We start from the raw sequence: 22033 nt of genomic DNA, 5'->3' as shown, positions 1-22033 counted from the left end.
CCACACCATGTGGCTACTCACACAATCATACACCGCGATACCGAAGAACTTACGAAGGCAGGCAAAAATGTTATATGTGTGGTATCCGAAGGACAGACATGATCTCGCAACCATCCACGAAGAGAATGATGTCATTGAATCGTCGGAGATCCAGAAGGTTAAGGAAAGGCTGAAAGATGGCAAATATACACATTTAGTCATGAGGATGGAATCTCCACGAACTCACGTGATTTGCTAGAATGGGCATTTTTTGTTACAAGACTCTTGTAACAAATCTATAGAAAAACTACAGTACTATCCTACAATACCATAATAGAATATATAAATTTCATATTACTGGTGATAGCTGTAGTGCTATTGCTGGTATTGGTTAGTTTTTGCCTTTTTTGTATTAAAAAATACCTATCGCTATTGAAAATGGCTGAAAACGCAATTGGCAACATAATTTTTATCGATGAACATGATGCCCGGGATGATGGGAAGAGACAAAAATTGCTCGAGTGTGTGCTGACCGGAAATAGTAAGTTATATCTTGGTAAGATGTATACGGAGGCGGAGATCCAGAAGCTCAAGAATGATGAGGTGGATAAACTGTTCACCATATACGAGGCTAAACTATCCGGTCAAATGGTAAAGTCTTTGGGACAGTCAATAATCCACATGTACTCCATGGGCGCCTGTACAGCTCTCGGTATAAAAAATCAAAAAGCTCTGAGTGATGACCTGGAGAATGATCCATTCCTAAACTCGGCACTCCAAAGGTTCACATGTGATCTATATTATAAGTTCGGATCACTACTATCACCAATCAGTGTAGGTTTAATAACAGGTAGGCATTATATCGCGGGAAAAAATTTAAACAATATCGATACGGATACTAAAGATGTCGGATACTCCAGTTCAGGTGACAACGAAGAACCCTAAAAAGGTTGAGGCCGGTAAGAGGCTGGCTGAATTCAATCGTAAAAATAGGGAAGAATATAAAAGATTGCTCATGGCACAGACGGAGGTACAGTCGGCACATCAGACACACTCGGCACCTCAGACACAGTTGGAGGATCCTAAGGATATTGTCATCGAGGATTCCGTGAAAGATGCCCCTAAACACGGCGGAGTGAACTACACAATAATGGGTGGTGGTGGGGTGATAGTACTTGTCTTAATTGGTGCTTATTTCGTCTATAAAAATAAGGACAAAAATATTAAGGTGAAGTGTACCCCACCAAGTAACTCAGGTAATAAAAAAACTATGAGAATAAGTAAGCTTGAAATGGAATAAAGGGATAATATCGCGATACTATAATCTTGAAGTAAATATAAGACATGGATAAGAAAAGTATAGTCAACGATATTTATAAAGCATCGGTCGTATGCGTTTTCGCTGTAGGCTATTCAATGCTCGGGAAAAAGGTATTAAAAATGACGCCACCCTCAATTCAGAAGTTTGACCTGGAAGATACCGGAAAGCTTGTAGCCATAGTCGCCGCAAGTGAAATGACAAGAGAATATCTAGTTAAGCAAAAAATTATACCTGAAACTATAAATATATAATGTTGCGAATACTGGAATGGTTGGTCTGGGTTTTATGCCAGCGCAAGAAAGTTGAGAGGATTTTACCCAAGGTGGAATACATCGATACCGAGGTCATAGACGACTCTGATGTCATAGACTCCGAGGCTATCGTATTAAAATAACGCCACTATATTATACCGGATTATATAAACATGGCTTCAATTGCAATGATGTTGGGAGGTGCCTTCGCGAACGCTTTGGCCTTCACCGGATCAAGCTACCTCTTTTCAAGTTTATCAAAGGATAGGATAGATAAGGAACGGAAGCGGCATGATCTGGCCATAGAGCAGCTGCAAAAGGCTCAGGTTATATGGCAACGTAAAAGACAGGAGAGGGTTGACTTTATAAATAAGCAGCTCAGACTTGAGAAGAAGGCCGAGGGTAAATTCACGGAGCTGGATGACGCGATGCGGGAATATAAAAAAGTATTTGGAGGATCACCTCTCACAGATATTCCGCGCAGGCCCGTATTGAGCGACTTTTATACACCCAGCAATGGCCAGCATGAACGGGAATTGGCATTTATCGCGCTAAGCATGATCGGTGTCGGGGGTGCCGTGTGGTATTTCGAAAAATAGTACTATGCCGCGGGTATTATGTTACATGTGTCATGTAACATATATTCGGAAGAGCTAACGCTTTGTTACCATGTAGGTGTATATCAGACCTCCGATTCCGACTATCAAAGCCCACAGGTTTTGACTCAACCAACCGACGACCTCCTTTGCTCTATTTAGGATCCATGATACGATGGATCCAATTATACCCGGTAGGGACGCGGCTGCGGCACCGGCTAATCTACCCAGGAGAGATCCCAGCGCGTTCAGCTTGTTCTTTATCCATTCCCTCGCACCACCTTCGGTTTTTTCATGATTTTTTGTATTACCGGTGGATGACCCCCCACCCCCTGGTGTCAAAGTTTCAACTAGAAGGCCGATAACCATACCAAATGCCGTTAGTACACTGACGATGGTGATACCCTGCTCACGGAATAGCGTTCGTATCTTTTCACCCAATGTAGTTTCTTTGTCAAGTACTTTGGTAATCGTCTCCCTGATGCTTTTTATTTGACTGTTAAGTTTACCTTTGAGAATATCGATAATCTCTTGCCGGCCTTTCAACTCATTTTGCAAACCTTTCAACCTTTCTTTCGCTTCATTTTGTTGTTCCTCGGTCATATTTGGTGTGTTTTCCATCTCTTCCAACTTGTTTTTTTCTCTGTCAATATGCTGTTCGAGCTGAACCTTTTTTGCAACTTCATCCTGAAGACTTCCTCTTATGTTTCTCAATGATCTATCCAATCCTAGCAATTCACGCATAGGATATTCAAATAGATCACCGGTCTGGGTTGCTTCATGGTCTACAGATTGTTGTTTGACCAATGAAATTAAATCTTCCGCACTGTTCACAACATCTCCAGACATGGTTTCTAATTCTATATCGGTTGCATTCTCTATTTTATCCGGTGACGGTAGTCTCTCTTCTATTTTGTTTAGCCTAGCGGCCTGTCGGGGGGTTATACTACCTTTCGGTATATCGAATCCCAAACCGCGCAGCCTTTTCTTGCCCAATAGATCTGCAATGGTACCGGTAGACCTTAGAGATCCACCATTTGTCAGAGGTCTGTTATCACCCTTGTAGTATAATTCACGACCACGAGACTCAAACAGATCGGTATGTATCACGCTCGGGTTCTCGTTTGGATATATAGTTAGTAGCTTCTCATAGAGCGATTTAACCAGCTCACTGGTAACTCTGGAGCGCAGAGAGGTTTCTCCACCGAATGATGTCTCCTCATCGGGAGTATGTATCTGTACCCGTGTGCGCTCCCTCGGTACCAGAGGTGTGGAGTCATCGGTACCCTCGTCGGGTTGACCATGGTCACCAAACGGATCAATATCAATATCCGCCATTATTTTATTTAAAGGATAGTTTTTTCCTAATATAATAGAAATGGCAGAGAGTTCTAGCACCAGAGAAGAAGTGTTTAAAACGGATATATCCAATTCCCAACTTGATGAGCTGGTGAAATTACGAGGTAAGTTCCAAGACAGGACGCACGAACACGGAGGATCTCTGATCATATGGTCGATTCTGGAGGGATTATCCGGAACCGCAGCAATTACCGGCTCGATAGCGACCGCGGTGACCATTATTAGAAATTTGGGCGGTACCCATGGAAATTACATGTGGAATTCGGGTATGTGTCTATTGGGCTCGGCTTCCTATGCGGTTACCGCCCAATATGTTAGGACATATCGGGAGAAACTTATCAAATTAAGAGCCGCATATCGCGTTGTACAAAATGCCATCGATGTTTTCGATAAAACGCTACTCTGGCACGTTCGGATCTGTAGAGCCGATTTTGAGAATTTGTGTGATACGTATCATAGAACTCTCAAGGATCTGGATAAACTGGATATAGGTTATTTAGAGTAAAGTTTTTTTCTTTGTAGTAACCACACAATGGCAGAGATTTATCCGAAGCTACCCACGGCTCCCGAGTATTCGAGCGAGCAGGACAAGTTTAATACTAATACTGTGAACTCTCAACTTGGGGAGCTTAGAAAATTACGGGATAAGTTCAATACAAAATATGAGAAATATAACAAGACGCTGCACAGACTGGTGCTTTTAAATGCCAGCGCCACGGCCCTAACCGTCGCTTCGGGCATAGGTTCGGTGGTAACCGGTGCCACGCTCATCGGAATCCCCGCTTCCGTGGGATTGGGAGCCGTAGCACTGTCCGGAACCATTTTCACGGGCTCCGTCATGGCCCTGATTAAAAGATATCGGAGCAAACTTGACAAGGTCATGAAATTATATGATGTTGCGACGTCCGCCATCGCCGTGTTTGAAAACTCCGTCTCGCGGGCTCTGAATAATGACGACATTAGTCACATTGAATTTCAAACCCTGAGCGGTATATACTACGAAGCTCTGGACAAGATGACGAAAACCGACAGAAAGATGGAGAGCGAAACTCGCAACCAGTTTGAAAAAAGTCTAATGGACCAGGTTCAAAGCCTCAGAAGGACCGTAAATCAAGGTTAGTGATGTGTGCATGTACGCCGCTCGCATATTTCGTGTGGTACGATAAAAGTGCTTAAAGTTTTTAGCCGTACATGTATATGCATAATATGTCGGACATGAATACCACACCAGACTATAAATTGATGAAACTGCGAGAGTTGCGAGAGATTGCCAAAGCCCGTGGGGTGAAGTATATTTGTGCGATGAAAAAGGCCAAGCTGATTGAGGTGATTGAGAAGAATGATCTGGATTCGTCATACACTATAGATCTGGATACCAAGCGGGAATGGTATGGATACTGTACCGGCTGGAGGGAGAAAAACAGGGAGGCGTACCTGAAATGTCAAAAACGTTATAACGACAAGAGATCTAAGTGATTGTGCGCATTTTTGTTACTCGGACGGGTAACAAATATCGGTGGGTGGAGATATCCATGGCGTGCGGATCGCTAACCTCAAATACGATCTATAAAAATTGGGTTAAAGATTCCTATATCGTATATCATATCCAAGCATGACGTCGAGATTTACAGATGACGAAAACCGACAGTTCCTCGAAAGATTCGGCTCCTGGGCGGACGAATATTTCGGCCGCACAATAGACCCATGCCTAAATTCCGCATCCAGCAGATCTTGTTGCGAAGAATTACTGAACATGGTCGAAATATTGGAACTACAATATGATGACTTTGAGGGGATCGGTCCGGACTCTGATCATGAATCCTATGATGATATTATAGAACACGTAAAAGCTCGAAGTGTCTTACGCACCGGAGGAGTCGGACTCGGATACTATGGAACTCCCATAATAGAAGCGCGCGTCTATGCAGTCGCCACGGGTCCGTATGAAATATGGACATATATGGACATAGATGATGTCGAGGAGTACGACGATGAGGAGGAAGAGGAGGAAGAGGAGGAAGAGGAAGAGGAGTACGACGATGAGGAGGAAGAGGAGGAAGAAGAGGAAGAGGAGTACGACGATGAGAAGAGGACGACGAAGACAAGAGCGCTGATTGATCGTGATTTTTTTAGTGATGACGATGATGACCTAGAGGACGAGGACAAATGCATAATTTGTCTTTCTAAAAGAAAGAGCGCAACCTTTGTTCATGGTAGAACGGGACATTGCTGCTGCTGTTTATCGTGCGCATATAAATTGGAAAAGGGGGAAGATAATTGTCCCGTGTATCGAGCGCCAATAGATTTTGTCATTAGACAATATTGAACGCGAATTCCCGGCCTTTGTTACCCGCCCGAGTAACAAAAATCCCGAGGTGTCGATGGATAACCAAGACTGAGTCATAGCGGCCCTATCTGCCGACCACCCTGCGCGATCCCCGCCATCATCTTTACCAGAAACAGGTGAAGATATCGTCCCCTTTTTCACCAACCTTGCACATAATCAGGAGGTAAATCTGTATCTTCAGGTATTAACATCAATTCCTCTTTTACAAAAGCCCGTCCGGGTCCGTCTTGAACATAGTACATTACACGGTTACCAGGTTGCGCTATTACCTCACGCAATCTATATGTGTTTTTCGACCATATTCTATCGGTTGCCCGTCTCCGCCCATCATCATGCTCTTCACCAGGTTGTAGTAGATATCTATAGAGGCCATCCTTAGGTAATTCTACTTCAGGTGGATAGCTCTCTTGATTAACAAGAGGCACCTCTTTCATTATAATAGCATCTTTTGGCTTCATATCAATCATCTGCGTCTTTGTATCGTTTAGCCTATCAATCAGTTTATACAGATGCTTAACCCATGTAGATGATACCTTTTCCGAATCATTCAGTTCTTGAGCATCTTGTATTTTGAATAAATTTTCCGCAAGTATCTTGTTCAACGCCTCAACAAAAGCTGTGTGCGTATGCTTATATTTTGTAGTCGCCCTTTTAATTTCAACCTTATGCTTCTCCAACAGCTTTGTCACATCTGCTTTGAATTCTGAACCGTTATCACATTGGAAAGTTTTCGGATAAGTTAATGGTCCTGCCTTGTAGATGTCCTCAATCATAGCGGCAACCTCTTTGGCTTTCTTAGTCCTCAAAGGTCGGGCTACTTTGTATCTGGAAGCAGCATCGATTCCCGACAAAATGTACTTATATATATTACCATACAGTATGTCACCGGGCATGTACAATAAATCGAATTGATGTAAATCATTAGGGGTGGTAACTTCATAATGTGGTCTTTCAACATGTTTTGGGGCGGGTAAATGTACTTGCCAAAATTCTTGTTTTGATAGCCACTTCTTAATCTCCTTTGGCTTGAAACCGAATCCTCTTAAATTCTGAGCAGCCTTTTGTCCTTTCCATAAATTTTGAGGTTGATAGTAAGTCTCTTGAAGTTTAGAGTTTGACATGTTTTATTTATGCACACCTTTATTTATCTCCTTTTTGTTATGATGTGGTACGATAAAAGTGCTTAAAGTTTTTATATGTATATGTATATGCGTATATGTCGGACATGAATACCACACCAGACTACAAATTGATGAAACTGCGAGAGTTGCAAGAGGTTGCTAAATCCCGCGGAATTAAGTATATCGTGGGTATGAGAAAGGCTAAACTGGTTGAGGTGATTGAGAAGAATGATCTCGACCCATCCTACACCATCGATCCGGATACCAAACGGCAACGGTACGGATACTATTCAAGGTGGAGGACGAAAAACAGGGAGGCATATCTAAAAGCTCAAAAACGTTATAACGACAAAAGATCCAAGTGATTGGGTATTTTTTTGTTACTCGAGCGGGTAACAAATGTGATTCACGACCCTCGAGGTGCTGGTGGGTGGGTACCCACGGTCTATCGATGCTCTGTGTGTTTTAGCGTGTTTTACTACAATTTTAGCACGGTGTGGCAACCACAAACTAGGACACTCATGACCCTCCAACACGGTTTACGATTTTTTTAAAAAAAGGGTTAAAGATTCTGTATTCGTATATCATACGCAAGCATGACTTCGAGAAATACCTTTGCTGAATTAAGAAAACTCGCTAAGGAACGAGGCCTACAATCGTTGACATAATATTGTGGCAAAAACTTATCAGTAAATGCCCCCTCCCCCCTCTCAGTGTTGAAGGAAAGTATTGTGGACGCCTTGGGTGTTTCGTACGTGCTTGATCCAGCATTCAACAATGAAAACGGGGGGAGGGGGGACTTTCTATAGAAATTTGACATTTTTGCCACATATTATGTCAACGATTGTCTTCAAAATTCTAGACTTAGAAAAATTCTCGGAAAAATGTTGTTCAAAAATATATTTTAACGAATGTTATCCTAATATACATTAAAAAGAATTGTCTATGATAATGTTTTTCTCTTTTTAGTAAAAAATAAATATGAACAAAAACAATAACAAGAAGTCTGCAACATATGTGTCAACAAAAGATTCGGCTGACATGGCTGCGTTGCACCAGAGGGCTGGTGTATCGGTGAAAGAGCTGCACACTATGTTTCCAGCTTATAGCATGCGCAGCATATATCGACACGCCAACAGGAATTATGGGGAGGGGACAGAAGACAAACGGAAAAGCAACCCTGGAAGGCCCCCAAAGCTGACTAAACCAGATATCCGTTCAATTTTGAGGGCGGTACAAACACTACGCAGGATCGAGGGACCGAATTTCACAACCGGGCGAATAAAAGTGGAGGCAGGTCTGGTGGGCAGAGTTAGCAACCGAACAATAACACGAGTGTTAGCTAAAAATGGCTACCGCTACTGTCAAGCACGGCGCAAAGGTGTGCTTCTACGAACCGATCTGGTGAAAAGAATGACATTTTGCAGAAAAATACGCAAACGAAAACTTGGAAGAGAATTTTGGGTAAATGGAATTGCCTTTTATCTGGATGGCAAGGGATTCCAGTACAAAACTAACCCTCATGACCAAGCAAGAGCACCAAGGGCCTGCCAGTGGAGAAAACGCTCAGAGGGACTCCAATTTGGTTGCACAGCGAAGGGGCGCAAAGAAGGACAGGTAAACATAAACTTTATGGTTGCCATTTCACACAACAAAGGTGTTGTGTTGTGTGAGCGTTACGAAGGGGCTATCACTGGCCAAAAAATGGCAGATCTGGTTGACACGCATTTCGAGGAGGCTTTCAAAAACAGTTCAGACCCTAGAGGGCGAAGATTCCTCATGGACAATTGCCCCCGACAAAACAGCGCAGCAGCACACAGAGCTTATACCCGAGTAAAAAGCAAAGTGTTTCTAATCCCTGCAAGATCACCAGACCTGAACCCGATCGAGAATTTCTTCAATCAAGTTTCCCGGCAATTACAACAACAAGCCCTTGACAATAACATTACCCGGGAGACAAAAGATGAACTCGCAGAGCGCATAAAGACAACGATGCGTGAATATCCGCTGGAAAAGATAAATCGCTTGATTGAAAGTATGCCGAGACGGATAACAATGGTACTGAAAGCTCGTGGTAAGAGGATCCGATACTAAGGTTTTGTGTTACAACTTTCTTATTTATTGCTCCATATTTTTTTTTGTATATATAATTATGTTGATATCTAAGGCTTGTTGTTGTATTTTGATTATTTGTTGTTTTGACGGACATGCTGGGAAAGTTAAAAATGTAAACAAATGCGAACGTTAACATAAACTAAGGTTCACTGCACATGTTACTGCAAATTCATAACAAAAACATAGAGTTTCTGACACTTTACTCCCATTTTATTAAAATGTATATTGCAATAATGTGTGCGGTAACGTTTTTTCATATATATGTAAACAAAATGTAAACAGTAACACAAATTACCCCACGTTACCGCACGTTACTGCACACGTTACTGTACACGTTACTGCAAATTCATAACAGAAACATAGAGTTTCCGACAGGTTACCACGTTACTGCAATTTTATAAAAAAGTATATATATACTTTTATATAAAATTGCAGTAACGTGGTAACCTGTCGGAAACTCTATGTTTCTGTTATGAATTTGCAGTAACGTGTACAGTAACGTGTGCAGTAACGTGTGGTAACGTGCGCAATAAATGCAGTGCTGCAACGTATTTTCATATATGTATGTTAAAAAATACTCATTCTGCCATTTGAACCAATTTACTAAAGCAGGCTGCACAGCTCTTTATTTCTTTCTGGTCACTTTGGGGAAAAACATGATTAAATTCTACAACTCGCCAGCGAGAGTCCATCATAGCTGTTTCTCGATCGTCTTCACTGTTGTAGGGCCCCCTAAATCGGATCCTAGATTTGCTCGTGGCAAACACCGGTATGTCCGAAGTGATAATAATATCGGAGCTGAAGTGGTTTTTTGGTGCTGGAAGTTTTACGGTCTCTCCTTCCAGCAGTAGGAGGAGGTCCTTCCAAGCGATTGTCTCCTTTGAATAACGGTAGTCCTGCATTAGGATTAAATCAGCTTTATCAGCCCCCACCCATGCATACTTGTCGTTTGAAGGATTTTCAAAGCAATTAAAAATTAATTTCAAAGGCTTAAGGATAAATGTTTTTGCACAATTTGTTGGGCCAACTATCATGAGATTGCGCCATTTACCACGACCCTTTACCAACAAATCTTTTATGTACCCGGCAAATGTGTGGGGGCTGATCGAGTTGTGCTGCAGCACTTCAATCGCAGACACAAGCCATATACAATTATCAGGACAGCTCTGCTGTACAGCCTGGGAAATCATCTCCATGCGGCTTGTGTTTTTTCTTTGCATTTGTTTTGCTGCACCTTTCATCGTCCACGTTTTTTCAATTAGTTCACCTATGTTTTTCTCTGCTCTCGCGAACAAAAAAACAGCAAGTTGACAGTCGCCTTGTGACTTTCTATACTCTGCCATGGCATAAAGTTTAGTTATGTCGTGTACGCCATGCTTGAAAATAAAATCAGATACCTCCAAATTAGTCAGTCTTTGGACTTTAACAGATTTGGAGGATTCACCGGTATGTACACTGCTCTTGCGCTTGCGACGGCACGCACTTATGCACGCTTTTGTTTGTGGTGAACCGACAGCAGTAAAGTCAGGGTGGCCAGGACTATGGGCAACTTCATTGTCCTCTTTACATGTATAGCGATACGCAGATACATAATGATCATGACAATCAGAAAAGTGAAGGACCACTCCATATTTTGGCTCGAAAGACCGTTTAACGCTTATCCATTTCTTAACACCACTCAACTTTAATGCACAGTGATAATGCGAACCTCCATCTTGGTGCAGTTCTTTACTACAGACCCAATGGTCAACTTTCACTTTTCCAGTTCCCGCATCAAAACCTTCTGCGAGGGACCTGCCGAAAGATTCCCTTGTTGGAAATTTTTCTAAGTCTGCCTGTGAATAGGTCACCAAATACTGTCGCTTGCCAATATTTGTATTGGGTTCAGCTTCGGCGTCCATGTTTATGCTTACTTTACTGCAGGAAAATACAAAACAATGGAATTTCACAGTGGATATACAACCTTAATGTTTGTTTACATTTGTTTTCATACTTTAAAAATCAACAATTTCTATGTAAGGCACTGTTTATTTACATTACAAGGTGTAAACACAGCCTTAGCTACTTGTTTGAATTTGCTCTGTTAGTTACTGTAATGTAAACGTAGCATTAAAACCATGTGGTCAAAATTCAAAATGGCAGATACAACTGTCAAAAATGTGATATATTCTTGTTTTCTCTTTAAATCTTCTGTTTGCATTCTCTTTTCCACATTTTTTTACATATTAGAGTCTCGCAGATAAGGTTTCACTGCTTTTTATTATAATTTTATTGTATATATAGCAGCTGTAGTTAATATTAGTATAAATATATTGATTTTACTCCAGAAAACGTAGCCACAATCGTTGACATAATATTGTGGCAAAAACTTATCAGTAAATGCCCCCTCCCCCCTCTCAGTGTTGAAGGAAAGTATTGTGGACGCCTTGGGTGTTTCGTACGTGCTTGATCCAGCATTCAACAATGAAAACGGGGGGAGGGGGGACTTTCTATAGAAATTTGACATTTTTGCCACATATTATGTCAACGATTGTACATGGCTACGCAAAGCTCAGAAAGGCCGAGATTATCGAATTATTGGGACCAACTACCGTTTCAGCACCGGTTAGACCTGTACCCATGCCGAGACCCTCGAGACCCGTACCGGTGTCGAGACCTAGACCTAGACCGAGACCGGCACCTAGACCGGTGTCGAGACCGATACCTAGACCGGTGTCGAGACCGATACCGGCACGTAGATACACCGGACCGCCTAGACTCTACAGCCCTTTACCAACATCTAGACCCACCATACATGTACCACCGACATCAATCAAATCTCTGGGGGGTTTTCTAGGATCCGACGGATCTGTACCCATACCAGCACCGAGACCTAGACCTAGACCATTTAGATCTGGCTCTGACATGGATATTTTTGAGCAGGAAGAAATTGCTAAAACCAGACCTATTGTGAAAAGCAAGTTGATCGAATGGAGAGACTGGTTGATAAATCATGTACCTAAGGCTATTAAGGATAAAACAACAAAAGCTTTCAAAACCATGAAGGATAAGATCATGGGTTTTTATAAAAAGGGCAGTGGAGAGGAAGAGGTGAAAGAGGAGGAAGAGGTGAAAGAGGAAAATCCTTATACTCCTATTGAAGAAGCGTTTGTAGGTTCATACAAAAGGTTCAAGATAAACTCAGATGGTAAGAAGAAGAATGTCAAGGTCTTTCTCAAACAGGTTCAACCTATCGTTAAGAGGTTGATGAAGGACGTGCTCAGGCAGAAGAAGTCGCTGAAGACTCAGTCGACCCTGTGGGTGAAATGGGTAAAGGAGGACACCAGCTCGACCGATGCCGCGTGTGTACATGTCGATAAAGCTTTCAATAGCTATATGGAGATACTGCACGCCCACGATGACATTTCTGATGTTTTCGATCGGATGTGTAATAAGATAATCGAGCAGATTGAAAACCCTGCGCTTCCCGCCAGCGGATTCACAATCGATAAAATCCTACATATGCATGTGGACTTTCACAAACTAAAATTAACTAGAGGTAGTTCTTACTTGCCACTACCCAAGAATTTCAGTGGTAAGTTCTCCGTGATCAATCCCAAAAATGAAGATGATGAATGCTTCAAATGGGCCGTTTTAGCTGCCTTATATCATGATAAGATTGATAATCATCCTGAACGAATCTCAAACCTTAAGAAGTTTGAAGACAAGTGCAATTGGGATGGTATAACTTTCCCTATGGCACTAAACAAGATAGATTTGTTTGAGAGAAGGAACCCTGATATCGCTGTGCATGTTTTGACAAAAGATGACATAGAGGGTGTCTATATGTGTTGAAAGTCGAAGCATCTTGACCGTGATGAGACGGTTGTTTTGTTTTTACTGTGTGAAGGGGATAAGAGGCATTATATCGCTGTTAAGAACCTGAGTGGTGTCCTGAGCAAGGTCAACTCAAAGCATAAAAATAAAGAGCATTATTGCTTGAATTGTCTCTCTGGTTTTCCAAGCGAACGGAAAAGGGATGAGCACTTTGAGTATTGTAAGAATAACGATGCCGTTAATATTCAACTCCCTAAGGAGGGTAGCACCTTAACCTTCACCCACGGTCAGTACCAGCTCAAAGCCCCATTCATCATGTATGCCGATTTTGAAGCTTTTACAAAACCTGAAGAGATAGAGTGTGGATCGTCCACCGAGAAAGTTGGTAAACATATCCCCACCGGATTCTGTTGTTATAGTAAATATGCTCATGGTGAAGTTTTGGACCCTCTGAAGCTTTACCGTGGTGATGACTGTGTTCCGCGCTTTGTGGATCATGTGGTTTCCGAGGCGAAAAGGTTATACAACATGTTTCCACAACTTGGTATGCAAGATCTAACCGATGAAGAACTTGATGGATATGAAAATTCCACCAACTGCCACATCTGTATGAGAGAATTTGGTGATGATGACATCAAGGTTATGGATCACTGTCATTTTACCGGAAAGTTTCGTGGATCGGCACACATGGAATGTAATCTCCGTTACAAGGTGCCTAATTATATTCCGGTTGTCTTCCATAATCTGAGCGGATATGATGCGCATCTATTTATCAAAGAGCTTGCGAAGAAGTATGGAGAAGGTGGTATGAGTGTAATCGCTGAAAATAAAGAGAAATATATCTCTTTCTCGACCGATGTTAAGGTTGGTGAATACACCAACAAAAATGGTGAGACCAAAGACAAAAAGATAAAGCTGAGATTCATCGATTCATTTAGATTTATGTCAAGAGGATTAGGTTCCTTGGCTGACAATCTATCCGATGATCAGTGTAAAAACCTTAGAAAATTCTTCAATGATGAGCAATTCAACATAATGAGAAGGAAGGGTGTATACCCATATGAGTATGTTGATTCATTCGATAGGTTTAATGAAACCAGGCTTCCTTCGAAAGATGACTTTTATAGCAAGTTGAACATGAATGGTATCAGCGATGCTGATTATGCGCATGCCCAGAAGGTGTGGAAGGACATGAAAGTTGAAAATATGGGCGTTTATCATGATATCTATCTCAAGACGGATGTTCTGCTTCTGAGTGATGTGTTTGAGACATTCAGAGAGACATGTTTGAAAAACTATAAACTAGATCCCGCTCATTTTTACACGGCCCCCGGATTAGCTTGGCAGGCATGCCTGAAAAAGACAGATGTTAAGCTGGATTTGTTGTCAGATATGGATATGTTACTGTTTGTGGAGATGGGTATTAGGGGCGGTCTCTGTCAGGCCGTTCACAGACACGCGAAGGCAAATAATCTATATATGGGTGAAATGTATAATACTTCGGAAGATACAACCTATCTACAGTATCTTGATGCTAACAATCTGTATGGATGGGCTATGATACAGAAGATGCCCACCGGGGGGTTTGAGTGGGATGGTTCCGGTAAATTTACACCCGAACTCATTTCAGAGTTGGCTGTGGAAAACGGTGAAAAGGGGTACATGCTTGAGGTTGATGTTAGATATCCACATAATCTTCATGACACACATAACGATCTTCCTTTCATGCCTGAGAGGAAGGTTATCAATGGTGTCGAGAAGCTGACACCATGTCTTTCAGACAAGAGGAACTATGTGATTCATATCCGTGCGCTTGCTCAAGCTTTGAATCACGGTCTTGTTCTGGATAAGGTTCATAGGGTACTGAGGTTTGATCAGAGCGCATGGTTGAAACCTTACATCGACTTCAATACACAGCTGCGCACGGAGTCAAAGAATGACTTTGAAAAGGATTTCTTCAAGTTAATGAACAACAGTGTGTTTGGTAAGACAATGGAGAATCAGCGAAGACAGAAGGATATACGTTTGGCCACCAACCAAAAAAATTATGAGAAAATGGTGATGAAGCCAAACTTCAGGGGTGCAATCCGTTTCTCGGAAACACTGATGGGGATAGAGATGTCCAAGATCAAGATCAAAATGAACAAACCGATCTACCTTGGCCCCACAATCCTCCATCTATCCAAGATGATTATGTATGAGTTCCACCATGATTACATGAGACCGAAATATGGTGATGATGTGAAGCTTTGCTACATGGATACGGATTCATTCGTTTACCACATAAAAACAGACGACTTCTACAAAGATATTGCGAACGATGTGCCTGCGAGATTTGACACTTCTGGGTATGATAGTAAAGATGACAGACCTCTACCATTAGGTTTGAATAAAAAGATCATTGGGCTGATGAAGGACGAGTTGGGTGGTAAGGTGATGACTGAGTTTGTAGCCCTAAGAGCTAAGACCTACGCATACAAACAGCTATGTGGTAGGGAGGGTAAGAGATGTAAGGGGGTGAAGAAATGTGTGGTGAGGGAGACCATAGGTTTCGCCGATTATAAGAGATGTCTGTTTGAGGGTGAGAACATTTACAGAACCCAAATGACATTTCGATCGATTAAGCATGATGTTCACACGGTGAAAACAAATAAACTGGCGCTCAATGCGGATGATGATAAACGCATAATTTTGGAAGATGGTATTACCACACTGGCAAGAGGACATTATAGACACACATAACACTATAAATTATAGGGCACGGCAGGGAGGATGGGGAGGGACCCATGGGACGGGGAGGGAGGGGACACGGCTGGGGAGGGGGTTTTGGACAGATATTATAGAGCATGCCCGCTTATTTGACGTAAAGTGGTAAAGTGCACATGGATTTTATGGACTCTTCTATCGTTGATTTGACGTGGATGATCTATAAATTGACGTGGAGTGGCACAGAATATATTAATCGCTGTCCTAGGATCCGCATTTTCCTATCTCTGCGGTCGCTATCGAGCTGGTAACGGCCACGATTCCGGATATACCCCCCATAAGCGCCGATATAATCAGAGATCTGCCGTATTTGTCTATCCTGTCATAGAACTTATGTCGTAATTTCACCAGCTCCTCAAGTTGGGAATTGGATATATCTGTTTTAAACATTTCCACAGGACTAGAATGCTCTGCCATTTTTCTATTATCTTAAGAAAAAACTATTCTCTAAATAAATAAAAATAATGACGGACATTGACATTGATCCGTTTGGTGAACATGGTCAAACCGACGAGGGCCCCGATGAAACCACACCCCTGGTACCGAAGGAACGCACACGGGTACAGATACACACACCCGATGAAAAGGAGACATCATTCGGTGGAGGCACCTCTCAACGCGCTAGAGTTACTAGTGAACGGGTTAAATCACTCTATGAGGTGCTACTAACTAAATATCCAAACGAGGACCCGAGTGTGATACATACCGACCTGTTTGAGATTCGTGGTGGTGAACTATACTACAAGGGTGATAACAGACCGCTGACACATGGTGGATCTCTAAGGTCTACCGGTACCATTGCAGATTTACCTGGCGAGAAAAGGCTGCGCAGTTTGGGGTTCGATATACCGAAAGGTAGTATATCCCCCCAACAGGCTGCCGGACTAAACAAAATAGAAGAGAGACTACCGTCACCTGATAAAATAGAAACTGCGACCGATATAGAATTAGAAACAATATCTGGAGATGTGGTGAACAGTGTGGAGGACCTGGTATCGCTGGTTGATGATGGTACACTTAGAGGTGAATATCCCGCGGGTGATATTCGTAGATTGGATAGTTCCGTGCAAAAAATTCGGGGGAGTCTCCAACTCGCGACCGCTAAAAAGGTAGATATCGAGAAAGAGATACATAAGGAAGAAATGAAGTTGAAGGAGTTGGAAGATCCCTCATACACGGATGAACAGAGGGAGAAGGTGGCTGAGAGGTTGGAAAAGCTAAACGATATGTTGGAGACTAACCAGGATGGTATCAATATCCTCAAGGGTAAACTTAACAGTCAAATAAAAAGCATCAAGGAGACAATCGCCAAGGTACTTAGCAAAGATACAACATTGGGTGAAAAGATACGAACGCTATTCCGTGAGCAGGGTATCACCATCGTCAGTGTACTAACGGCATTTGGTATGGTTATCGGCCTTCTAGTTGAAACTTTGACACCAGGGGGTGGGGGGTCATCCACCAGTAATACAAAAAATCATGAAAAAACCGAGGGTGGTGCGAGGGAATGGATAAAGAACAAGCTGAGTGCACTAGGATCTCTCCTGGGTAGATTAGCTAGTGCCGCAGCCGCATCACTACCTGGTATAATTGGATCCATCGTATCGTGGATCCTAAATAGAGCAAAGGAAGCCGTTGGTTGGTTGAGTCAAAACCTTTGGGCTTTGATAGTTGGAATCGGAGGTCTGATATACACCTACATGGTTACAAAGCGTTAGTGGAATCTGTAATATATGTTACATGACACATGTAACATAATACCTGTGGTATCGTACTATTTTTCGAAATACCACACGGCACCCCCGACACCGATCATGCTTAGCGCGATAAATGCCAATTCCCGTTCATGCTGGCCATTGCTGGGTGTATAAAAATCGCTCAATACGGGTTCGCGCGGAATATCCGTGAGAGTTGACCCTCCAAACACTTTTCTATATTCACGCATCGCATCATCCAGCTCTGTGAATTTCCCCTCGGCCTTCTTCTCAAGTCTGAGCTGCTTATTGATAAAGTCCACCCTCTCTTGTCTTTTACGTTGCCATATAACCTGAGCCTTTTGCAGCTGTTCTATGGCCAGATCATGCCGCTTCCGTTCCTTATCTATCCTATCCTTGGATAAACTTGAAAAGAGGTAGCTTGATCCGGTGAAAGCCAAAGCGTTCGCGAAGGCACCTCCCAACATCATTGCAATTGAAGCCATGTTTCATATACTACTACAGTATATTTTAGTGTTGTTATTTTAATACGATAGCTTCGGAGTCTATGACATCCGTATCCACCTCCGTGTATTCCACCTCGGGTAAAATACTCTCAACTTTCTTACGTCGATATAAAACCCAGACCAACCATTCCAGTATTCGCAACATTATATATTTATAGTTTCAGGTATAATTTTTTGCTTAACTAGATATTCTCTTGTCATTTCACTGGCGGCGACTATGGCTACAAGCTTTCCGGTATCTTCCAGGTCAAACTTCTGAATTGAGGGTGGTGTCATTTTTAATACATTTTTCCCGGGCATTGAATAGCCTACGGCGAAAACGCATACGACCGATGCCTTATAAATATCGTTGACTATACTTTTCTTATCCATGTCTTATATTTACTTTGAGATTATATTATCGCGATATTATCCCTTTATTCCATTTCAAGTTTACTTATTCTCATAGTTTTTTTATTACCTGAGTTACTTGGTGGGGTACCCTTCACCTTAATATTTTTGTCCTTATTTTTATAGACCACCAACGTTTCAATTAGTAGCATAACTATCACACCACCACCCATTATTGTGTAGTTCACTCCACCGTGTTTAGGACCATCTGTCACAGAATCCTCAATGACAATATCCTTAGGATCCTCCAACTGTGTCTGAGGTGCTGAGTGTGTATGAGGTGCCGGCTGGGTTTGTGTCTGAGGTGCCGACTGTACCTCCGTCTGTGCCATGAGCAATCTTTTATATTCTTCCCTAGTTTTACGATTGAATTCAGCAAGCCTCTTACCAGCCTCAACCTTTTTAGGGTTCTTCGTTGTCACCTGAACTGGAGTATCCGACATCTTTAGTATCCGTATCGATATTGTTTAAATTTTTTCCAGCGATATAATGCCTACCTGTTATTAAACCTACACTGATTGGTAATAGTAGTGATCCGAACTTATAATATAAATCACATGTGAACCTTTGGAGTGCCGAGTTTAGGAATGGATCATTCTCCAGGTCATCACTCAGAGCTTTTTGATTTTTTATACCCAGGGCTGTACAGGCGCCCATGGAGTACATGTGGATTATTGACTGTCCCAAAGACTTTACCATTTGACCGGATAGTTTAGCCTCGTATATGGTGAAAAGTTTATCCACCTCATCATTCTTGAGCTTCTGGATCTCCGCCTCCGTATACATCTTACCCAGATATAACTTGCTATTTCCCGTCAGCACGCACTCGAGCAATTTCTGTCTCTTCCCATCATCTTGGTCCTCGATAAAAATTAGGTTGTCAATTGCGGTCTCAGCCATTTTCAATAGCGATAGGTATTTTTTAATACAAAAACGACAGAAACTAACCAATACCAGCAATAGCACTACAGCTATCACCAGTAATATGAAATTTATATATTCTATCATTATAGGATAGTACTGTAGTTTTCCTATAGATTTGTTACAAGACTCTTGTAACAAAAAACTCCCAATCTAGCAAATCACGTGGGTTCTTGGATGTTCCATCCTCATGACTAAATGTGTATATTTGCCATCTTTTAGCCTTTCCTTAACCTTCTGGATCTCCGATGATTCAATGACATCATTCTCCTCGTGTATAGTTGCGAGATCATGTCTGTCCTTTGGATACCACACATATAACATTTTTGCCTGCCTTCGTAAGTTCTTCGGTATCGCGGTGTATGATTGTGTGAGCAGCCACATGGTGTGGTTTCGATGCCGACCGCTGATGGCCAGCTCCAGCAATGGTTGCCTCTTTTTGTCCAGTTTCTCATCCGCGATGATATCGTCGATCAGGAATAATGTTTTGTATCCTGCGAATAAATCCGTCATCTTTTGGATCCATTCATACAACAAGCCCATGGGCTCAATTAGAATAACATATCTATCCCTCCAGAACCATTTTCGACACATATATGTCTTATTCCATCTTAATGTTGGACATATAATCACAATGAAATCGAAGTGATCAAAGTATTCACTCTCTAGTAGCGTTACTACGCGTTTGGATTTTCCGCAGCCGGTTGGACCGACGAATAGTGCCGTGTGGGGATCTTTCATGTAGTCCATCTTAATATAGTACATCCATAATTTCACCGTTTTGTATATTTAATTGAGCATCCATTATTAGATATATGTAAGCGTTTAAGGATCCCGCTGCTTCGACCGTCTTTTCAACTTGCAGTGTGATGCCCTCGCTCGCATTTTCAATCCGGCGGCCGGTCCCGTGTAGTGAGTTTTCATCTATGGTTCTGAAATCCAGCCATAGAGCATATTTCGTGGTTAGGTAGTCCGCGACCTTCACATCATGTAGTTTCAGATGTTTTTGTATTTCACCGGCGTTGCCATCCCTTTGCTTGCCCTCCGCAAAATACTTGCAAATTTCACCATAATGCTCAAATGGTTGCATCCCCTGAGCGAAAAGTTAGTTAGGCTTACCCTCAACTATAGCGGATACCTTTTTGATCTTAGGATTGTAGAACCTTCCTGTATCTCGTTTGTAAGCTTTCTCTTCCTCAAACAGAACCAATATACCCTTCAGAGACTTGCACGGTGTATTGAACGACCAATTCCATGTTGTGTCCGACTTATCCACCCTAATTTGTCTATGTCTCAGAAATCTGTCATAAAGTACGGCCATGTTTTGGTATTCATTTGAGATGAATCTGGCGAGTGTGGGTTGTGTCACAATCTCATATTCTAGAGATATGTTGGAGATTTTGTATTTAGCATCCGGCGCCGGTGCCGTGGCGGAACCCGAAGGTTTGGTAGGTGTTGATAATACTACCCTGTCATAATTGTTGAATGTTATCTCATAACACAGCCTATTACCTAATCCAGCCTGATAATATGGGATCGTGCTATCCAACATTTCGAAATCGAGAGGAATGATAAACTTATTTTTGTATGCATCATAAATGGCTTTGTCCGCTACCTCCGATACGTCTTTATCCGCGGCTCCAACTCATACAGTTTTCTGTACACCCTTCATCAAAGATGATACCTTGTCTTATTGCATTTTTTTTTTCAGACTTGGTTAACCATAAATCTCTGTAGCACCCGAAAAGGTCAAAGTCATCAATGCTCAGAATCTCGGTACCCTCGAACTTGATAGCTAGCTTTTTAACAATTGCCCTCCCTATGTTAGAGACCAATGTTCTCTTCGTGTCAGCTTTTGACTCGAGATCAATGTCGAAACTTATTTTCCAAGTACCCGGAACAATGACATCATCGTTACCTAAATTAGGGAACCTAATCAGGAGTAACTGGTTCTGATCAATCTCACTTGGGTTGTGAGTGACAATTACTTTTTGATGCGTTCCTTTTACGCCATGTGCGGTTCTAAGTGAACGCTTTGGGTTTAACTTTGTCCCGTATTCCATGCTATTCCATATTACTTTTATTTTATTTTACTTTAATTCGGTTAATGCTACGGTATCATCTGTCCGCCGTATCTCTTATGTGTAGGGTAACTGTTGTCTTCATACCACCACATAGCACCTTACCATCCTGACCTGTGACTCTCATGGTAAGTGATTGAAGTAAACCTTTCTTTAGTTTCTTATATTGCGGATTTTTCGGTTCAATATATGTAAAATCACCACCATACTCGGATATATGATATGTCATCAGGTTGTTGCTATATTCACCATCTTTAAGATTTAACGAGTTATCCAATTCATTAAGATTAAAATGTAGTTCCGTTATACCCCCTAGATTGAATATTTTACTCAACTTAGAGTTTCTTGCTAGTTGTGTTGATTTTACATCACCTCTCACGATTGAATTCAACTCCCTCCCCGTGTAGTGCTGACCCTGTTGTAACCTAACCGTGGTAACTCCATCAGCCAAGGGTATATCTATTGGAGTTGTAGCTACATATGTGACATTATCCGAAAACGTCTCCACGATCGCGACCTCCTTTGTACCATGTGAGTTGTCTATCGGTTGATACAAATAGATTTTCTTCTCGCTATTTACGTCCTTTATTGTGATATACATTATTATATTAGAGATTGTGAATATATTTAAATCAAAGAATGGATGACATTTTCAGATATAACCCGAATGCGACATATAAACCAAATGGAGGGCTGGATCTTCAAATATTGGGCGCTAGGGATCTGTACAAACAGGCTATTATTGTGTC

At 41.9% G+C, this 22033-nt stretch overlaps 2 protein-coding genes across 2 annotated transcripts; one reads left to right on the top strand and one right to left on the bottom strand.

Moving 5' to 3' along the window:
* Nucleotides 1-309: 309 nt before the first annotated feature.
* On the bottom strand, nt 310-21131 carry LOC130624929 (uncharacterized). The gene is made up of 2 exons (XM_057439985.1): nt 19261-21131; nt 310-360 (listed from the first exon to the last, which is right to left on the bottom strand). The coding sequence occupies exon 1, from the start codon at nt 19966-19968 to the stop codon at nt 19357-19359; it is 612 nt and encodes a 203-aa protein (XP_057295968.1). The 5' UTR covers nt 19969-21131; the 3' UTR covers nt 310-360; nt 19261-19356.
* LOC130624930 (uncharacterized) lies at nt 460-17889 on the top strand. The gene is made up of 2 exons (XM_057439986.1): nt 460-1877; nt 17749-17889. Exon 1 carries the CDS (start codon nt 884-886, stop codon nt 1277-1279), a length of 396 nt encoding a protein of 131 aa, XP_057295969.1. The 5' UTR covers nt 460-883; the 3' UTR covers nt 1280-1877; nt 17749-17889.
* Nucleotides 21132-22033: the final 902 nt, after the last annotated feature.

The sequence above is a fragment of the Hydractinia symbiolongicarpus genome, chromosome 14 (genome assembly GCF_029227915.1).
Source record: "Hydractinia symbiolongicarpus strain clone_291-10 chromosome 14, HSymV2.1, whole genome shotgun sequence".
Lineage (NCBI taxonomy): Eukaryota > Metazoa > Cnidaria > Hydrozoa > Anthoathecata > Hydractiniidae > Hydractinia > Hydractinia symbiolongicarpus.
Note: the sequence above shows the minus strand (reverse complement) of the source record. Positions and strands in the feature narration are given on the sequence as shown.

Coding starts and splice junctions, on each gene's coding strand:
- LOC130624930 (XM_057439986.1), top strand. CDS start 884: ATGTCGGATACTCCAGTTCAGGTGACAACGAAGAACCCTAAAAAGGTT.
- LOC130624929 (XM_057439985.1), bottom strand. CDS start 19,968: ATGTACTATATTAAGATGGACTACATGAAAGATCCCCACACGGCACTA.